Consider the following 18,463-nt stretch of genomic DNA (forward strand, 5'->3'; position numbering starts at 1 on the left):
GACAGAGGCGGTGAATATCCGAGCTATGAATTTGATGACCATCTGAAAGAATGTGGAATTCTATCATAATTGACTCCTCCTGGAACACCACAATGGAACGGTGTGTCGGAACAGAGGAACAGAACCTTGCTAGACATGGTTAGATCAATGATGGGTCAGGCCGAACTTCCAATAGAATTTTGGGGACATGCACTAAATACAGCTGCACTCACTATAAATAGAGCTCCGTCTAAAGCTGTTGAAAAGACTCCATATGAGTTATGGTTTGGAAAGCCTCCAAAAGTGTCTTTTCTTAAGATTTGGGGATGTGAAGTATACGTCAAACGATTAATTTCAGACAAACTTCATCCAAAATCTGAAAAATGTATCCTTGTGGGCTACCCAAAGGAAACAAAGGGGTATTACTTCTACAATACATCTGAGAACAAGGTGTTTATTGCTCGAGATGGTATCTTTTTGGAAAAGGATCACATTTCCAAAATGACAAGTGGGAGAAAAGTAGACCTCGAAAAATTTGAGTCGAACAACAAAATCTAGAGAATGCTCAAGATGACATTCAGGATGAAACTCAGAGATCTTTAGAGTATCTGGTGAGGATCAAGGACCATCTAGAAATGTAACCCCGCGTAGATCGCAGAGATATAGATCTGAACCGGAAAGGTACTTAGGTATTTTGACGAACGAGAGCTATGACGTTCTATTACTTGAAAGTGATGAACCTGCGACTTACAAACAAGCTATGCCGAGCCCTAGCTCCAAGCAATGGCATGAAGCCATGCAATCTGAATTAGACTCCATGTTTGAAAACCAAGTTTGGGATTTTCCAGATGGCTACCAAGCCATAGGAAGCAAATGGGTTTTCAAACTGAAAAAAGGCAAGGATGGGAAACTTGAAGTTTTCAAAGCTAGATTGGTTGGAAAAGGTTACAAGCAAGTTCACGGTGTGGATTACGATGAAACCTTTTTCACCAGTTGCAATGCTAAAATCTATTCGGATAATGTTAGCAATCGCTGCATATTACGATTACGAAATATGGCAGATGGATGTCAAAACCGCTTTCTTAAACGGCGTTTTAACAGAAACTGTGTTTATGACACAGCCTGAGAGTTTTGAGGATCCAAAGAATGCTAAAAAGGTATGCAAGCTTAAGAAATCAATCTACGGATTGAAGCTAGCATCAAGGAGCTGGAATATACGTTTTGATGAAGCAGTTAGTGACTTTGGTTTCATCAAGAACGCAGACGAATCTTGTGTATACAAGAAGGTCAGTGGGAGCAAAATTGCTTTTCTAGTATTATATGTCGACGACATATTACTTATCGGAAATGACATTCCTATGTTGAACTCTATCAAGATTTGGCTTGGGAAATGTTTTTCGATGAAGGATCTAGGAGAAGCATAGTACATACTGGGCATCAAGATCTACAGATATAGATCTAAGAAGATGATTGGACTTAGTCAAAGCACTTATATCAATAAGGTGCTTGAAAGGTTCAAGATGGCAGACTCCAATCGAGGCTACCTACCCATGTCTCATGGAATGACTCTAAGCAAGATTCAGTTCCCAAAAACACTTGATGAGCGTAGACGAATGAGTGGGATTCCATATGCATCATTGATTGGTTCAATAATGTATGCTATGATATGTACACGCCCGGATGTTGCGTATGCACTCAGTGGTACGAGCAGATACTAGTCAGACCCAGGAGAGGCACATTGGACTGCTGCCAAGAACATTCTGAAGTACCTGAAAAGGCACAAAGATGATTTCCTGGTCTATGGTGGAGATGATGAATTAATTGTTAAAGGCTATCATTTCTAAGAACCAGGGTGCCTTTATCTCTGGCAGAAGTATTCTCCACAATGTGCTCATCTGTCAAGATTTGGTTAAGCATTACTCAAGGAACGATGGGCCTAAAAGCTCACTACTACAAAAATGGGCAAAGAGACCCGTCCAAAATAGCCGAAGAGACCTTCTTAAAGGGGGTCTCTAGATGGGGGGGTCTCTTTTTAAAAGAGACCCCCTCTCCTAGAGGGGGTCTGTTTGTTAAAAGCTAGAGACCCCTTACGTAAGAAAAGGGGTCTCTTATATAAAGTTTGTCAAAAATATTTTAGAGGGGAAAGAGACCCCTTTTTAGAGATATGGGATCTTTTTGTTAAAAATATTCAGACCCCATAGGTAAGATAGGGGGTCTCTTTGAATTTCTTTAATTTTTTTATTCACGAAATTAAGACCCCATATCTCAGATATGGGGTCTCTTTGAATTTTTTTAGTATTATAACTAGAGAGCTCTTTTTATACATAACGGGTCTTTTTTCATTTATATTTTTTAAAAACACATTAGATAATAGCAGGTATAAACCTGTAGTTTACTTAAACCTGATGCTATTAAACTTTAAACCTGCTGTTAAACGTGTTTACACCTGCTGCATTCAGAAGTCGTGTTAAACTTGTAACTTACACCTGCTGCTATACCATTTCGTATTAATTCATTAACAATTCCATAATAATCCATATTATTACCAAAAATATATTTCCAATAAATAATGTTCAAAACGCAAAAGTTTTACATTAACTGTAGTTTCCATAAACGTAAAAGCTTGACATCATAATTTCCAAAAACGTAAAACAAAAGGTTCTAAAATCTAATCATTCACACCAATTTACCAATAACTGGAATCGAAACTCATGGAGTTATTTCCATACCAACATCTTTGTTTTCTTCGTCTTCGTCTTCATCTTGCTTGAGAAAATACTCGACCCACACGTCTCTAACCTCATCCACATTTTCCGATGAATAAGTTTCTTGAGAAAACTGTAAATAAGTAAAAATAATTAGTACTATTATTTAAGCAAATGCATAGTTAGTATTTGTTTGAAAAGAAAGAAATTCTCCGAACTATATCAAATATATAATTTTTACAGTCTGATAATAATCTTAATCATATATTGCGCATTGAGCTAACACAGTTTAATAGAAAATTGAGTTAAACCATTAATTAAGTGATTAGAAGCTAGCTACAAGCGCAAACTTAGTCAAATTTGACAAAATACAGTTTAGTGCAATGAAGTCGGACTACTGATATAAGAAGAAGAAGAAGAAGAAGAAGAAACACCAGAGATAGCGCAAGTGAGGAGAGGAAGTGGAATAGAAGAATTTTATAATTCAAACTTATCAAACACTAAAAAATAATATGAATACAAAGTACATTATTTAAAACACAAAAAAATTGCAATAGGGTATTAAAATAAACCTATGATAAGAAAATATGTTATGCTGAAATCTTGGATTATAGTATATAGCTTAAGATTGGTCTCTATATAAGATTGTAAAGGGATGAGATGAGAACAAAATAGACAAGTCTTTGGGTTTTGACTACAAAGTATTCAGTGAGCAGATAAAACCAACACATAAACTGGACGACAAAATAATAAGCGAGAGAATAAGTGAAGCTTTCGAGGTGAAAGAACGTCGTGGTGAGTGTAAGTGTATCTCACCTTTATGTGTTTGGAAGGGAGCAAAATTTGGTGTCTTGTCTTTGTGTTTACTTGGATTTGGTGTCTCGTCTTGTCTTCTGTATCCTTTGTAGCTGCTGAGTAAGTTAATTTGCTCATTCAGCTTATCAAAAGAAAGAAAATACGTCTTTGGATGATGAGGTATGGTGTTTACCACACATCACAAAGAATGGACAGTCTTACAAGAAGCTGAAGGGAAAGGAATCAAGTATGTGAAGTGTACCATGCTGCAGATGCAATTCACTTAAACAAGTGAGAAAAAACCTTCTCTTATCAGGAGCTTACATTGTATCAGATCTAATGATGCATGATGATCTCACTAAATTGTTGTTGGTTTAAACATTTTTCCTCAACCTAATCCATATCCGGCTCCCACAAACTAAAAGTGGATAGCTGATCAGATGCAAGGAGATCAGAAGTAAAAATACCATCCCAAGGGTGAATCACAGAAGATGACTTCTCCACTATTGAAGGGATTTCACTCTCCACAAAATAGATAGCAGTAGAAACAGGAACTTGCACAACCTGTGAAACAAGACTTGAGCAATCAATCAACCAACACCAAACATACAAATACTAATAAACAACTATGACCAATAACTAAAGGGCTAAAATATTATAACCTTGTCTTCTCCACGGCTGCCGATCTTATTCTTTGAAGTACCATGCCCACCCCATCGTCCATTCTGCAAATTAGCCACAAGGATATCATCTATAATGAATGAATTAATTGTTCCATGACCTAAAATACAGCAATAGCAGATACATAGAATACGATGTTAATCACATCACCGCCTTTTCACCTGTAAAATAAGGGGAATATAGATTGTGTTATCGGTAAAACTATGATTCCTATTAGAAGGTGATCACCATTAAAAGTGAAATCACTAATCATTCTGAAATCAAGTTAGAGTCAAACCCACCATCAGGCTTGCCATACCGATCAGTTCAACTACGTCACAAACTTCCATTCCCACTTCCACTGTCACCTCCCTTAACATGCAATCTAAACCGGTCAGCCATTCTACGCTCTTGAAATAAAATTATAGTAAATTAGAATGAAAGAGGAGAACGAAGGTCAGAAGATTTTGCTCACCTAAGCTAGTTAAAGAAATCACACCTTGATAGGTAAAATGGATGATTGGATTCAAGAAACTAGCAATACCAGCAAACTGAAAGGATCATAACAACAAAACAAACTCAATATGGAATCTGAGCCTGAGAGAGTTTCTTCATAGCCATAATATAATGATGTAGTGCTTCATGTTATATGTGAATGAATAAATTAAACAAGTCCCTGTTGGTATCCTTGCGATATACTTCATATGAAGTATTGAGCATCCGGAAGAAAAACAAAAACCTTGAGAAAAATACATTTGACATAGAAAAGGAAAAAGAATTTCAAACATAATAGGGAAATACATCGAGCAAGCTCTGTTTTCAATCTAGGAAAGCCTCCAAGCAGTACTCATCTCCAAATGATTCAAATTTACAGCAAAGCGCAAACAAGAACATAAGAATAAAGATAACAATACTATTTTAAATATGATCTGAGAATCCAACAAGCAGCTTATATGTGGAAAAGAAACACGAAGCACATAAGACAGTTAAATATCATACGATTTAACTACTAGAGCTAAGCCTTGCATTATTCCACAGATTCCTCCAAGATTTTTGCCACTGGACACATTAGTCCTCAAAAACCTATTCATGCAATTAACTCCTAAGCAAGCTAAATCAACAAACAACAACATCAGGTAAAGATGTTCTTTCTTAAGCTAAATTTCATTTTAGGATCTTCTTACACTTAAACGTCACAACTCACAACATAAATATATAGCAAATCTTATATTTTAACAAGTTTTGAAACACAGGAATGGACCTCCTGAGCTTGTTCATTTAAATTCAATTTCATATGCATATAACAAATAGAATTATATCACCAATTAACTTAGCTAAGAGGGGTTTATAGATCAGTGAAATGCACACTGAAGGGAAGAATTTTATACTTTGTCAACGACTCAACGTCGAAAAGCCTATCACCACATTCATCTACATTACATCCATCTAAAGCAGGCACTACTCTAGCCACACATCACACGCTAATCACCCTTATTGGCAGCCAATTCTTCTTAGATAAGTAAAAGAAACAATCTGCAAGTTTCTCAAACAACAAGAAACTACCTTATGATTGTAGCCTTTTGCCGAACGAGACAGATTGGTACTATCTTCTGTTGTCAGCGCCTTTTAAGATTTTCTCATATTCAGCCTTTTCTATTGAAGTAACCTGAGTATGATAGGAAAAATATAAGTTATATATCAAGCAACCATGGAAACGGAAAACAAACACATAGCAGAGAGACTATCAACTGCCTATATTAGTAAGAAGCAACAATGGGAACACAAATACGTAGCAGTGTTATTATCGACTGCCTATAATGCAGCAACAACGGAAACACTTCCAGAATACAAACACATAGCAGATCTACTATCGACTACTCATAACAGTAAGCAGCAACCAAGGAAATTAAAACAGATCCAATGGTATTAACCTACACTTGTCCCCACATCTCAATCATACATATTTCAAGTTATATTTTCATTTTCATAATGAGCCAAAAAAGAAGATAACTCCAGGGGAAAGGATGAGAAAAGAAGATAGCCTCACTGTGTCACATGTATATGCTTGTCAGTACAGAGTCCATATGATAGATTACAATCGGAAAAAGTCATAAACTGCAAAATTACATAAACAGAATGCCAAAGAACAAAACTTTGATCTGACAACAGCTGAAAAATAGACACAAGAAAAGGTTTAACTGAACTTCAAAGACAGTGTTCGAACTTTTTTTTTTAAGGGAATGACAGTGTTTGAACTTAGCAATGCCAAAATTTCTTCCTGGCACATTTCAACAGAAAAACACAGTAGCAAACAACTAAACTCAAATCATACAACACATTTGAACCAATTAGATCAAAATGGACATGGAATTGCATCTCAACAATGAACACATATTATTGGCCACTGCCACAACAATAGACTATCAGATCAGGTCGAAGAAGACAAATTAAAATCAACAAAGGTCAATGTTGTAAAAAAAAGAAAAGAAAAGAAGGAAGACAGGGCTCTATGCTGAAACTCTGAGCTCTATGCTTTTTTTCCTAAAAGATAAAAGACGAGTATGTTTTCTTACCGTAATAGAATCATACAATTAATCTAGGTTTACACATGTTGAAGCCATATTATTGTTTTTCAAAGGGAAAATACAATAGATAATGTAATTTGGAGAAAACATAAGAACTTATTCAGTCTATCAACTGCAATACTCTTTCTCATTCGACTCTTTTTTTTAATCTTACTGGGAAAAGGAGAAGAGGAACAGAACAAGCATTCTGCAGTCTGTACAACAAAAGCATTTTCCCAGAAACATATTGCTGATCAAAATGTCCCCGTGTAGAACAAGTATGTAAACATGACAAGGTGGAAATCATATTTTCCCGTGAAACTGGAAAAATCCTAACCCACAATTGCAATTACATGAACATTTAAACACAAAATTTCAGGAATTGAAATTTCACAAATTCAGGGGGGGAAAACCCAACTTCGTAGGAGAAATTGAAGTTGAAAAATTCAGAAGAAAAAAACCCCAATCTTGTAGCAGAAATTACAAATTGAAATCGAAAATCGAATAAACCCACAAGGTATTCAGAAATTCAAAAAATAAAATTAAAGAGAAGAAGAGAATGAAGAGAGTGTTGAGAAAAAAAAAACCTAAATTTGTAGTTCGCTAGCAACGATGGTGAGGTCGCCGATGGTACGGTAGTTCTCCGGTGGTAGTGCAATTCGCCGGTGGTGGTGAGTTCGTCCATGAGTTCGCCAATGGTTGTCTTTCCTGAAACCTAGCTCTTGAATCTAAGGAAGAAGAAAGAGGCAAACACAATAGGGTGAATTTTGGTTTAGCAGTTTAGCGAAGGTTTGGGGGGCAAATGAATGAAAGTGGAGACCCGTTGGATTAAACGACGGGTCTTTCCGCATTTTACTTTTTTTTTTTAATTATTATTTTACTTTAATTTGTATGGGAGGTGGGTCATATGATATATAAGAGACCCATTTTGTTAAATCAAGGGTCTCTGGTGTTTTTCATTTTTTTTTCACGTAAAAAAAGGACCTTTTTTATACATTAGAGACCCATTAATTCAGATGACGGGTCTCTTTATTTTTCCCTCTAATTTTAAGTGGGCCCTTTAACTCATAAGAGACCCGTTATATATAATATTAGATCTCTCATATTAAAAAGACCCGTTATGTCGATCAACGGGTCTTTTGCTAAGGGTCTCTTTGCCCATTTTTGTAGTAGTGGCTGTATGATTAAGATTGATATTAAAAAATCTTATGATACTGTTGATTGGTGCTTTGTGGAAGAGATGCTTAAGGCTCTAAACTTTCCTGATCACTTTTGTAAACTTATTATGGTGTGTTTGACTTCTACCAAGTACACCTTCCTTCTCAATGGAAGCCCTCATGGTTTCTTCTCAGCCAAGAGAGGACTCAGACAAGGGGACCCTCTCTCTCCTTTACTGTTTGTTATATGCATGGAGTATCTCTCTCGCACAATGATGTACATAGGCACTCTACAGCAGTTTCACTTCCATCCAAGATGTACCAGTCTGGCTTAGAACCATTTGTGTTTTGCAGATGATGTTCTGCTGTTCTGTAAAGGTGACTATCAGTCTATTTTCTGCATGATTCAGGGACTGAATCTGTTTTCCCATACCTCTGGACTTATGGCTAGCAAAGAAAAAAATGCTATCTATTGTGTGGGAATGGAAGATGCTGACACTCAGAGAATTGCCTCAGCTGCTGGTTTCTCTTTAGGATCTCTCCCCTTTAGATACTTGGGGGTTCCAATCAGTTTTAAGAAGATTAGAATTGCAGACTGTGAACAGCTGGTGGACAAGATTACTGCAAGGATTAGAGTCTGGAAGTCTAGACATATCTCTTATGCTGGAAGATTGGTGTTAATAAATGCTGTTTTAATGAGTATGCATGTCTATTGGGGACAAATATTTCTACTCCCCAAAGCTGTTTTTAGACAAATCATTTCTATACGCAGAGCTTTCCTTTGGTCAGGTGATGCAACCAGCTCAAGATATGGATATGTGAGTTGGGAGAGGATGTGTGAGCCTAAAAAAGCAGGTGGCCTTGGTCTGAGAAACATCATACAGTGGAACAAAGCAGCAATTGGGAAATTAGTGTGGAATGTTGCTCAGAAACAGGACTCACTATGGGTTAAATGGGTGCATGAGGTGTATGTGAAGAATGGGGATTGGTGGGGATTTGAAGCTCCAAAGTCTGCAAGTTGGAGTTTCAAATGTATTTGCAAGGTTAAAGCTGAACTTGTGCAAGCTACAGGGTGTAACACTTGGCCTAATGGTCAGTCTTACTCCATCTCTCAAGTGTATAAAAGATTGCTCCCTGAGGTTAATCCACCTTACTGGTCCAATCTCATTTGGACAAGGCATTTGATCCCTAAACATAGGTTTATTTTTTGGTTGGTTATGCTGCAAAGACTTCCCACCTGTGCCAGATTATTTCATATTGGTATCAGTGATTCTGATGCTTGTGTGATTTGTGGAAGAGCATCAGAAACTCAGGACCATATTTTTGGTTCCTGCACCTATGCTATTGGTTGTTTCTCTGCTGTCATGCAGTGGCTACAGATTCCATACAGAACAGTTGGACTGGACTACCTATGCAGATGGATTAGGAATGGCTACAAGGCCACACAATGGAGGAGACATGTTCTCCTTACTGCTGTTGCAGCCACAGTTTACATGATTTGGCAAGTAAGGAACAAAGGATACTGGGAACATACAATTGGTAGTATTGATAATACTGTACAGCATATTAAATTCCTTGTAAAAAACAGATGCATCCACACTATAGGAAAGAAGATTAGTCGTGTATATAAGGAGTGGACTAATCTCTATAGAGTGTTTTTGTTTTTAAATGTGTTTGTGTCCCCAATCTCTTCTTTAGGGTCCCTCCTAGAGGGTTCGTTTTGTAAGAGCTAACCTATGGGGCGTTTTGTTTATTGAGCTTTCTAATATACTTTACTCTTAACAAAAAAAAAATTTGTTAAAGGCTATACGGACGCAAGTTTCCAAACCGACAAAGATGATTTCAGATCACAGTCTGGGTTTGTCTTCTGCCTCAACGGAGGAGCAGTAAGCTGGAAAAGTGCTAAGCAAAGCACCATTGCGGATTCTACAACTGAAGCGGAGTACATTGCTGCACATGAAACAGCAAACGAAGCTATATGCCTAAGGAAGTTCATAAGTGAACTTGGTGTAGTCCCCTCCATTAAAGGACCAATAGCTCTGTATTGTGATAATAATGGAGCTATTGCACAGGCAAAGGAGCCTAGACACCACCAGAGAGTCAAGCATGTACTTCGTAGATTTCACCTACTACGAGAGTTCGTTGAAAGAAAAGAAGTCGAGATAATCAAGATTGGAACTGATGACAACATCTCAGATCCATTAACTAAACCTCTGCCGCAGGCCGCACGCGAATCACAACTCGCACACTGCAGCTATCGGAATCAAGCATATTGAAGAATGACTTTGATGGCCTTATTTAATGTTTCAAAGTTTTAGAGTTTAATACTTTGTAAAACATTACTGGTTAATCATTCACATAAATGAATATAATTCATTTTTTCATTAAATTTGTGGTTTATTAAATGATGAGTCCCTTCAATTTAACGAAATATTCAAGATAGACTGTTAGGACCAGTCCTGTGACTAAGAAATGTCTATCAAGTGAACTTGAATGTCAAAAGTTGAAAAAGGTCCCTGGTCGGAGTTTTCTATAAAGATGGACGCATAGAAAACGTTAGACGACTAGAATGCAAAATGACTAGTAGTTCTGTTTCTTGAACTATGTGGACATGGCAATATCGTAATCATTTGCATAGATACTTACTTTGGGAAGACTAGTATCGGACAGACCTATGAAACTTTACTGTAAGAGATGAAAATCTGTCATAAGTAATTTCATTAAAATTATTACACACTAATCCTCAATACCTTAGTGATTTGAGATTACTTGTTTGAGAACTGCTTACTTTGACGTTGTCAATCGTCGCACCGTAAAAGGAGGCTTTAAAGGCAACGCTCAGGTAATCACCTATCAAACGAAGTCTAATCTCAAGATCGCAAGATTGGGATTGTCCTCCCATAAATCGGGATGAGATGCTGAAAGTTGTCAAGGCCACTCGGAGAACTAGAAACTGTAAAATGCATGGCCGTGCTCAGATGAATCATAGGCTATGATTATCTGTTTTTCGATCAGTTGAACTCTGAAACCGAGAAACACCTCTGGACATAATAAGGATGACAACTCTTACCTTATGTTCAAGAGCAAGCATCGAGCGACAAAGGAATTATGAAATGCACACTTGTCCCTAAGGACAAGTGGGAGACTGAAGGAAATAATGCCCTTGGTCCAAGTATGCATTTAATGTTAAGTCTAATAAATGCGGTTCAGTATTAATTAAAAAGTTAATAATTCAGTGAGATAAAGTGAGCTGAATGCCTAGCTAGAGGCCGCTTCAGTTCAAGTGGAATTAATGATATTAATCCACAACTTACTCTTGACTGAACCCGTAGGGTCACACAAATAGTACGTAAACGGATCAAGTATTTATGGCATTAAATACTCCATCTATGGATATTCGGAATCGACGGATCTTACGTTTCAGTGGGAGCTAAGATCGTCAAAGGCAAACAAATGAATACTCCGGAAACGATGATATTGCCGGAAACGGAAATATGGATCGTATCGGAAATATAAATATTATCCAAGTCGTAGATGTTGCCGGAAACGAAAACATTGTACGTATCGGAAAATATTATCGGAAATGGAAATATTGCCGGAATCTGAAATATTGCCGGAAACGGAAATATTGTCGGAATCGGAAATATTATCGGAATCGGAAAATAATTCCGGAAAGGGAAATATTAAATATTTGTTCGAAACGGAATTTAATTCCGGAATCGGAAATGTTAAATATTGTTCGTATCGGAAATGAATTCCGGAATCGGGAAATAAATCGGAAGCGCATCGTACGAATTAGCATCGGACGAGACTTGCTAGACGAAGGCCCAGCACGAAGCCAGGCCCGCGTCCAGCAAGCCAAGCGCCCAACACAACGCTGCCAAAGCCTCGCCAGGCCCAGCGCAAGGCCAGGCCCAACAAGGCCATGGCGCGCGCACGCGGGTGTGCTGACGCTCGTGGGCTGCGAGCTGCGCCTGCTCGTGTGGGCCGCAAGGCCTGCGCGAGTTGTGCGGTGCTCGTGCTCGTGCAAAGTTTGTGTTCGATACGAATCCTAAAGCTAATGGAATTCGTTCTATGATTAAATCCTAATCCTAATAGATAGAATTAGTTTAAAAGAGTTTTAATGAAATTCTAATTAAACTAATTAGTATCCTAATAGGATTCTAAATCCTTTTCCATAGCCCTATAAATATGTGCCTAGGTTCACAATTTATGGACGAGTTTTCAAGTATTCTGAGTGACATTTTGAGAGCAAAATTTCAGTCACATTGTTGCCCTATTTAGCCGAAAATTCTAAGTACCTTAAGGGCGATTCTAGTTGGTCAATCTTAAGGCGGATCCGGACGTGCTGTGGACTTTCTACGGAGGGACGACACTTGGAGTCCTAAAGACTTGTTCTTGTTCGGTTCGGGCGCAGCTAGGGAGGGCACGCTACAAAGTGTATGCATCCTAGACTAATTATATGATTATGTGCAATTAATATGATTCCTGGCATTAAGGTTTTTCCGCATGATTTATGTTGTTCATATGTATCATAACCTAACAGTGGTATCACGAGCCTCTTATTATTTGCATAATCTATTATTGCTTAACATGGTTAAATTTTACAAATTTGCAAAGAAATAAAAGGGGTGATTAATTTTCGTAATTGTTAATTAATTGCAAATTGCGTTTATTTAATTATATGTACGCAGGTTTTCGGCAGTTTCTTCGTTACTCAACCAAATCGAGTGATTTTTGTGTCAATTTCGCATGTAAAAGGCATTCTAAAATTTTGACAAAAAGATTATTTTTTGGCCGAACCCAGAATTCCAAATTTGAAGCCTAACTATGACTTTTCGGAGGTTTTAGTTTTCGAAAGCAAAATTTTGTAATTTTAAGATGTTAAATTGAATATTTGCGATTCTTGTTGTTAAATCTTGAATTTTTGATTGACCTACTGTATTTGTTTAACAAATTTTAATGCCTAAGCTTGTTAATTATACAACCTAATTTGTAATTGTAATTAATTTGTTGAAATTCGAATAATTTAGAATTTGATTTGATTTTCATAATTAATTGACGATTTAATTAGGTATCCATGATTAAAAACCACCATAAAAATTGCTAATTCGTGATAAATTTTAAATTTTTATGACCTAAATTTGAATCCATCTTAATCGGAAATTAATTGATTAATAAATTTTCGATTTTTCGCCCTAAAGTTATGAAATTAATATGATTTATTAATTTGTCGTTAATTTTAAATTAAAAATTTTAAATTTTTATGCAAAACGCTCAAGAATGTTGCACGCACAAAGCAATGGTCGCTATGTGTTACTCTTAAGGGTGTTGTATAGTGCGGGCACGCGACGACGAGCAAGGGAGCTCGTCGCCCGTGCGGTACGAATGCAGCGAGCAACATAGCATGGCGCGCGCGCGAGGCATTGGTGTTGGCCGTGTGTGCTATGCGATGGGCGAGGGCGACGAGGCAAGGCACAAGCGACGAACAAGACGCGTGTGGGCAGCGATGGTGTTGCGCCGTAGCGCGCCTAGGTCGCCCAAGCTAAGCAGCAGCAGACGCGACACAGCACAAGGCTGCGCGCAGCATGGCCAGCGATGGCTGCGTGTGCGTGTGGCGTGTGGCTGTGTGTGCCTTGTGCAGCGATCGATCGAGCGGGGCGCAGCAGCCTCGTGGCTTGATGGGGCTTGGGCGCAAGCCCAAGTGCCTCGTCTTGCGACGATTGATACGTTTTGATTTTTAATTTGAGATTTTCAGTTCGGAAATAATTTTAATTAACTTTAAAATTAATAATTTAAATTGTTTTCTCGGAATTTAATTTTGATTATTATAATTATTATAAATTTTAATTAATGCTAATTATTTTACTAAAATTAAACCTTGAATTAATTTAAATTCGTTTAATTCAACTGAAAATAAATTAAATGGATTCGATTATAATTTTATATGAGCTATTAATTTTAATTAAACTTGTATGTTTCCGGTTAGACTAGAAATACATTATTATGTTTAAAATTAGTAAAGCATTTAAAGTTATTGGTTTAAGTGGGAGCATTTTTAGTCATAAACTCTTGATTAGGTCTACAATCCTTTAAGGTTAAAACAACTTGATTAAAATTAATAAGAACTGAATAATTGGTAGATTATTGGTGCCCTTGATTAATTGCTGCAAATATTTATGTGATGCATAACAATGTGTTTTACTAACCAGCAGGCCTGGTCCTGCATAATATATATTTATTTATTTATTTATTTCAATAAACATAAAATTACTTCATAAATAAACTTAGTTCTGCAAAGTATTATTCTAATAATAAAAAAAATCCCCTCCTCATTCAACTCCTATAATAAATCATATATAAACCGACTTCGTCGAGCATTTTGAGATGCAAAATCATGTATGATCACATCAACATCAATGTTGTTCAACATATATCTTTCTCAATTGATAAAGTTGTCAATCCATTTTTATTTGTATTTGAGAGATAGTCAATTAAATAAATAAATAAAATACCAAGTAGAAATTCAATTAATTAACGAACAAAAGCACATGGAAACGGTAGAGCATTAAAATTCTCAACATCCAATTATCCAAACTTCAATTGTATTATATAAAAGAATAATCATACAGCTAATCACTTAATTTGTTATTAAGAATTTATCAAAAAACGATTAGAATTATACATAAGAATAATGATACATGCAGCTAGTCAACTACACAATTAGTAAGTAGTGAATTAAGAATTATACAACATAATAAGTCCAATAAATTACCTTATGCAATGCGACAATATTAAGAGCTGCTTATGCAATTCCGACAATTAAGAATCCTCAACCATAAAATTTCTTCCGTTAATTATTTGAGTGAGAAGTGAGAACAAACAGAAAAGGGAAATAGATCGAAGGATTGCTGAATATTTCCCGTTGCCATGGATTTAATTTGGAGAGTACGAGCACCGAAATCAGAGAATTGAAGAAACTGAAGGGGATGAGTTGATTCCATTATTATTTAGACTGTTGAAAATTGGAAAATGCCTAATTTGGGCACTAAAGATGGTGAAGAAGATGAATAGTTTGATTCTTTGGAATGTGAAAAAAAATTCCGTGATTTTTGCATAGAATATAGTAAATCTGTAAATTGACAGCTATGAAAGGAAAGAGGTTAAATACATCTGACTTTTTCTTTTCCCACGCGGGAGTAGTTACATTGCGGATTAATTACACTCTAATTAAATATATCCCTATATATTAACTTAGGACTTTATTTTTTATTTTTGGGCCCCCTTCCGGCTTGGGCCCTAGGCGGTCGCACTCCCGGCCTACCCCTAGGGCCGACCCTGCTAACCAGCTATGTGGGCCATTCATGATAATGAATGGGAGAATGGTATATATTGTATATGTACTGTTTTGCAGGTTATTGAAAGTGACTAGTATGGCCCAAATAGGATAGAAAATATGGTCTGCGTACCATTAATTTGAATGTAACATTGGTCTAAAGTACCAAACTTTATTGCTTTTAAATATGGTCTGCGTACCATCAAATAGTTGTAATTAGTTTAATTATATCTGATCCTATTTGAAGAAAATGGCGCCTCCCATGGTGAAATTCAAGACGGAGTTTCCAATCCATTTTCAAGACGAACTTTGAAGTTGAAGCTTCAAGATGTAGTCGGGCCATACTAGATCACATTTATCTTATGCATGCTTTAAGTTATTTATTGCTCTTAAATATGTCTTAATTATGCATGAGATTATGGCTTGATTATGTTGCATGATTAAGGATTTTAGTTCACTTAAAATCTAACCAACATAGTAAGAGCCTTAAGTTCCAAACTTAAAAATTGAGTTAAAAGGTGTCATGCCAAATTAAAATAACACTTACTTGGATAACCTTTACATCAATCTTAGTAATAGTTTCCCGCCATAGCGAGGTGTTACTTATTGATTCTAAAGGGGTAAGGTACACAAATAATTGTGAGTGCACGTTAGTTTTGGTGAAACTCAACGATATAAGTAAGGAGTCCTTTTATGTCGTGGCAAATTCGATAGGTTTACCTAATAAGTTCTTAGACGTACCTATCAACCAAGAGTAGTTTCTAGACTATTAGCAAAAGGCTTTTGCTTACCTAAAAGATTTTAGAATTGAGTCAAAATACACAATGTGCTTAATTCTTCAATGGTTTTAGGGTCTTGGAATCATTTTATTCACACCTGCCGGAACACATAACTTGAATAAAATGCTTAATGAACATTAAATTATGCATGTATGCTAGAATTTGAGTTTATTAAGAGAAACTGTGAATGATTATTTATTTGTTTATTCTTTTTCAATTGTAGTTTTAACTATGGCAAACAACAATTCATTCAACATTCGATCAATTCTCGAAAAGGAGAAGTTGAACGGGATAAACTTCCTTGACTGGCAAAGGAACTTGCAAATAGTTCTTATGCAGGAAGAAAAGGAGTATGTCCTGGAAGAGGTGATGCCCGAAGCCGCGGGCGACGGGGTCACTCAAGCAGCCCTCAATCGTTGGATTGATGCCAACAAGGATGTGAAATGTCTAATGCTTGCAACCATGAGTGCAGATCTGCAGAAAACGTTCATCAACTCGGATGCTTTCACGATCATCAGTGAGTTAAAGAACATGTTCCAAGATCTGGCTCGGGTCGAAAGATTCGAGACTCATAGGCAAATTCTTGAGATCAAGCTTAAGAAAGGCGAGCCCGTAAGTCCACATGTTCTCAAAATGATTGGACTCATTGAGAATATGAGTCGGCTGGATCAGCAATTCTCTCAGGAAATGGCTGTAGACACCATCCTCCATTCTCTTCAAAACGGGTATGATCAGTTCAAGCTGAACTACAGTATGAATAGTCTGGACAAAACGCTCACTGAGCTTCACGGTATGCTGAAGACCGCTGAAAAGACGCTCAAAAGTGATAAGCAAGATGTGCTTATGGTGCGTGGGGGCAAGTTCAAGAAATCTGGAAAGATGAGGAATGCTAAGAAAGGTGGCAATAAGGCCAGCCAGACTAAGCAGCCAGGCGGCACCAAATCTAAAAAGAAGAAGGTGAGCCAACCCACTTCTGAATCTGAATGCTTCTACTGCAAGAAGAAGGGGCATTGAAAGAGAGATTGCTTGAAGCTTAAGGAAAATCAGAAGAACGGAACAGTCGTTCCATCTTCAGGTATTTTCGTTATAGACTGTATACTTGCTAATTAAACTTCTTGGGTATTAGATTCAGGTTGTGGCTCACACTTATGTTCCAATTCACAGGGACTAAGAAGAAGTAGAAGGTTAAGCAAGGGTGAAGTCGACCTACGAGTGGGAAATGGAGCACGGATTGCTGCATTAGCTGTAGGAACTTATTATTTGTCGTTGCCCTCTGGGCTAGTTTTGGAACTGGAAGACTGTTTCCATGTTCCAAGTCTTACTAAAAACATCATTTATGTTTCTTGCTTAGATGCTAAGGGATTTTCCTTTTTAATAAAAGACAATAGTTGTTCGTTTTATTTTAAAGAGATGTTTTATGGATCTGCTAGATTAGTCAATGGACTTTATTTATTAGATCACGACAAACAAGTTTATAACATAAATACCAAAAGGGCCAAAAAGGATGATTCAGATCTCACCTATTTGTGGCATAGTCGATTAGGCCATATTAACTTGAAACGCATAGAAAGACTTCAAAAGGAAGGAATTCTAGAACCATTTGACTTAGAGGATTATGGTAAGTGCGAATCATGTTTACTTGGCAAAATGACAAAGCAACCTTTCTCTAAAGTTGGAGAAAGAGAAACTGAACTATTGGGTTTAATCCATACAGATGTATGTGGACCAATGAGTACAAATGCTAGAGGTGGTTTCAGCTACTTTATCACTTTCACTGATGACTTCAGTAGATATGGTTATGTCTACCTAATGAAGCATAAGTCTGAATCCTTTGACAAATTCAAGGAATTTCAGAGTGAAGTAGAGAATCAATTAGGCAAGAAGATTAAGGCACTGCGGTCTGACAGAGGCGGTGAATATCTAAGCTATGAATTTGATGACCATCTGAAAGAATGTGGAATTCTATCATAATTGGCTCCTCCTGGAACACCACAATGGAACGGTGTGTCGGAACAGAGGAACAGAACCTTGCTAGACATGGTTAGATCAATGATGGGTCAGGCCGAACTTCCAATAGAATTTTGGGGACATGCACTAAATACAGCTGCACTCACTATAAATAGAGCACCGTTTAAAGCTGTTGAAAAGACTCCATATGAGTTATGGTTTGGAAAGCCTCCAAAAGTGTCTTTTCTTAAGATTTGGGGATGTGAAGTATACGTCAAACGATTAATTTCAGACAAACTTCATCCAAAATCTGAAAAATGTATCCTTGTGGGCTACCCAAAGGAAACAAAGGGGTATTACTTCTACAATACATCTGAGAACAAGGTGTTTGTTGCTCGAGATGGTATCTTTTTGGAAAAGGATCACATTTCCAAAATGACAAGTGGGAGAAAAGTAGACCTCGAAGAAATTCGAGTCGAACAACAAAATCTAGAGAATGCTCAAGATGACATTCAGGATGAAATTCAGAGATCTTTAGAGT

The 18,463-nt window shown here is 37.0% G+C and overlaps 1 protein-coding gene across 11 annotated transcripts; it reads right to left on the reverse strand.

Moving 5' to 3' along the window:
- Positions 1-2,575: 2,575 nt before the first annotated feature.
- On the reverse strand, positions 2,576-15,059 carry LOC110800363 (probable GTP-binding protein OBGM, mitochondrial). 11 transcript variants are annotated; one of them, XM_056827500.1, is made up of 9 exons: positions 14,636-15,059; positions 7,291-7,431; positions 5,703-5,805; positions 4,615-4,690; positions 4,442-4,511; positions 4,142-4,204; positions 3,947-4,043; positions 3,501-3,595; positions 2,576-2,817 (listed from the first exon to the last, which is right to left on the reverse strand). In XM_056827500.1, exons 5-9 carry the CDS (start codon positions 4,487-4,489, stop codon positions 2,689-2,691), a joined length of 432 nt encoding a protein of 143 aa, XP_056683478.1. In that variant the 5' UTR covers positions 4,490-4,511; positions 4,615-4,690; positions 5,703-5,805; positions 7,291-7,431; positions 14,636-15,059; the 3' UTR covers positions 2,576-2,688. The 11 variants fall into 11 exon arrangements, 4 of the variants coding, with proteins under 4 accessions (XP_056683478.1, XP_056683477.1, XP_056683475.1 ...); XM_056827499.1 differs by having other exon boundaries at positions 3,501-3,592; positions 4,442-4,690; XM_056827497.1 differs by having other exon boundaries at positions 4,442-4,690.
- Positions 15,060-18,463: the final 3,404 nt, after the last annotated feature.

Source organism: Spinacia oleracea, chromosome 4 (assembly GCF_020520425.1).
Source record: "Spinacia oleracea cultivar Varoflay chromosome 4, BTI_SOV_V1, whole genome shotgun sequence".
Taxonomy (NCBI): domain Eukaryota; kingdom Viridiplantae; phylum Streptophyta; class Magnoliopsida; order Caryophyllales; family Amaranthaceae; genus Spinacia; species Spinacia oleracea.

Excerpts from the sequence above, each read along its gene's own strand:
- LOC110800363 (XM_056827498.1), bottom strand. The coding sequence starts at position 4,519 with ATGTTAAGGGAGGTGACAGTGGAAGTGGGAATGGAAGTTTGTGACGTA. Across the intron at positions 4,205-4,441 it reads TCGGTATGGCAAGCCTGATG|AATGGACGATGGGGTGGGCA; the intron begins GTGGGTTTGACT and ends GCTAATTTGCAG. Across the intron at positions 4,044-4,141 it reads GCAGCCGTGGAGAAGACAAG|GTTGTGCAAGTTCCTGTTTC; the intron begins GTTATAATATTT and ends CTTGTTTCACAG.